This window comes from Pterocles gutturalis, unplaced genomic scaffold (genome assembly GCF_000699245.1).
Source record: "Pterocles gutturalis isolate BGI_N339 unplaced genomic scaffold, ASM69924v1 scaffold29238, whole genome shotgun sequence".
Taxonomy (NCBI): Eukaryota; Metazoa; Chordata; class Aves; order Pterocliformes; family Pteroclidae; genus Pterocles; species Pterocles gutturalis.
In genome coordinates this window covers 1-2,094 of record NW_010118946.1, presented here as the reverse complement: position 1 = coordinate 2,094, position 2,094 = coordinate 1, and the positions used below count along the sequence as shown (strand labels likewise).

General features: G+C 57.8%; 1 protein-coding gene across 1 annotated transcript in view; it reads left to right on the top strand.

Annotated features, from left to right (window-relative positions):
* The window catches only part of BAZ1B (bromodomain adjacent to zinc finger domain, 1B), a gene marked incomplete at both ends in the record, with an annotated part of 31,668 nt that extends 29,579 nt beyond the window's left edge, over positions 1–2,089 (top strand). The window contains 2 exons of the mRNA XM_010076411.1: positions 229–380; positions 2,012–2,089. Of these exons, the coding sequence (XP_010074713.1) occupies positions 229–380; positions 2,012–2,089 (230 nt within the window). The remainder of the gene's footprint in view (positions 1–228; positions 381–2,011) is intronic.
* Positions 2,090–2,094: the final 5 nt, after the last annotated feature.

Genomic DNA, 2,094 nt, shown 5'->3' with positions numbered 1-2,094 from the left:
GACAGGAGGCAGTTATCCTCTCCAGGTGAGACCTGTGGGTATGGAGAGCACGGCTGACACGAGCACGTGCTGAGCAAGGACAGGCTGGCCAGAAGCCGGGTCGTTGCAGTCGCCCGCAGGTTTGCTGTGAGCGAGGGTCTGCCTGCTGTTTGCTGCTTGGCAAGGGGCTTGTCATCTCAGCTCCCAGGGTAACCCATTCTGCTAAGCCCGTGGCTTTCTGTGTTTCAGTGAGACCCAGGAAGGCAGCCCGGGGCAAGCAGAGCGCGGCCGTGTACTCCTCGGGGCAGGGAAGGCACCAGAGGAAGAAGCAGTCGCTGCAGCCTGCCAGGGGACCGCGGCAGCGGGCTGCACCTGTCAACGGCGCAGACATTGATGAGCTGGTAAGAGCCAAACTGCTCCCCGGAGTCTGCTCCATCACGGGTTATAAATGAAACAGGTGTCACGCTTCCTCCCCTCCCCACAGAAATGCCGTGGCTCGTGTTGTGAAACCCGGGCTGGGCTGGGGCGGGTGAACAAAGGAGGCACATCCTTAGGGGCCCGCTGCAAACGCAGCACAGATATGCCAGGCATCCTTCCCCAGCCACTGTCACACATTGTCCCCCTTGAGCAGCAGGCAGCCTGCAGCTTGTTCAAGGGTTTTAAATAGTCTCCATATGTCTCTTCAGAGAGGTGGGGGGGCTGAGGAGGTCCTGGGTGGTCAGAGAATGCCAGCAATGCTGGGCCCTTGCTCCCCAGCCTTGGCCGTTTTCTGACAGTTGTTGTCCGTATGGTCACTCCCCAACCTCCAGAACATAATTTGGCTGGTTTAGGTTTCACTTGACATTTAAAGAATAAAACCTTATGCTCCTGAGCAGAGCAATCGTGTGTGTGTGTGTGTGTGTGTGTGTGCGCGAGGCTGGGTGGAGCTGCAGTGTGCTGTGCTGTTTGTCCTGGGGAGGGACACCGCAGGGGACACGTGAGGATACTCCAGCCCCATGGGTCACATCGTAAGCCCCTGACAGATCTGCCATCTGCCCACGGACCAGCCACTCTCGAGCTCGCTGCTGCTTGTGCTGGGTGGGGTGCGCTGCTCAGAGGATCTGCAGCATCCATGTAGCTTGTCTGTGTGACAGAGTGGAGAGCAACCGAACCAGCAAGCCCAGCATGGGCTGCCACCGCTAGCTTAGGGGGATATTCAGGTGGGGAAAATCTTACTGGAACAGCTGGGTTCTGACCAGACTCTGTCTTGGGGAAGGGGACTCTATGAGGGCTCTTTTGCTTGCTGTTTGTCCTGGGAAGGGACCGAAGCTGGCTCAGGAATTGTGCCCCGTGCTGTGGAGCCTCCCCATCGTGTGCCCCACGAGCTGCGTGCTCAGAGCCCAGGGGATGTCCCTGTGCTGGTGGCTGACCTGCTGCAGATCCCCAGGCAAAGGGCTGACCGTGCGCTCAGGGGGGTACGGGACAGCAGTGCTGGGGGCACCAGCTGCTCTCTGGTATTTCACATGCCGCGGTCAATGCAGTGTCAGGACAGCAGCACAAGTGCTTTCTCCCTCTGCTTCTCGCGTGCTGTCTGTGCCAGGGGCTCGGGCAGGGAACTCACACACCCCATGTGCTGTCCTTTATTCTTTGGCTGCTTGTTTTGACCATGCTGTCTTTGAACCTATCTTGACAAAGCTTGCTGCCCCCAGAGGAAAGGTAGGCTGCTGGGAGCTGTTCCCACCAGAGCTCCTGGATGGGGCTCCCGTTCTGCAACTCAAGCTGCGGCTGCACGTCCCGGCTGTTACCATCAACCATCCCGCAGCTGAGCCCTTTGCCTCTTGATTCTCGTGGAAGATGGCTCCATTTGAAAGATTTGAATTTTCTTTCTGCAGCAGCACTACATCTCCCCACCCCTTGAGACAGTAGCTTGTAAAGCGAGAGGGTTGAAAAGCAAAGCTCTGCTCAGAACCAGCTGCTTTGGCCTCCGAGCTGTTTGCTGAACGCTAAAGCCCGCAGCGGTTCCCCCTTGTAACAGCATCCTTTGTGTGGGCAGGTCCTACAAACAAAGGGGACGGCACGTCGCCAAAGCCTGGAGTTACAGAAGTGTGAGGAGATCCTCAGCAAGCTGATCAAGTA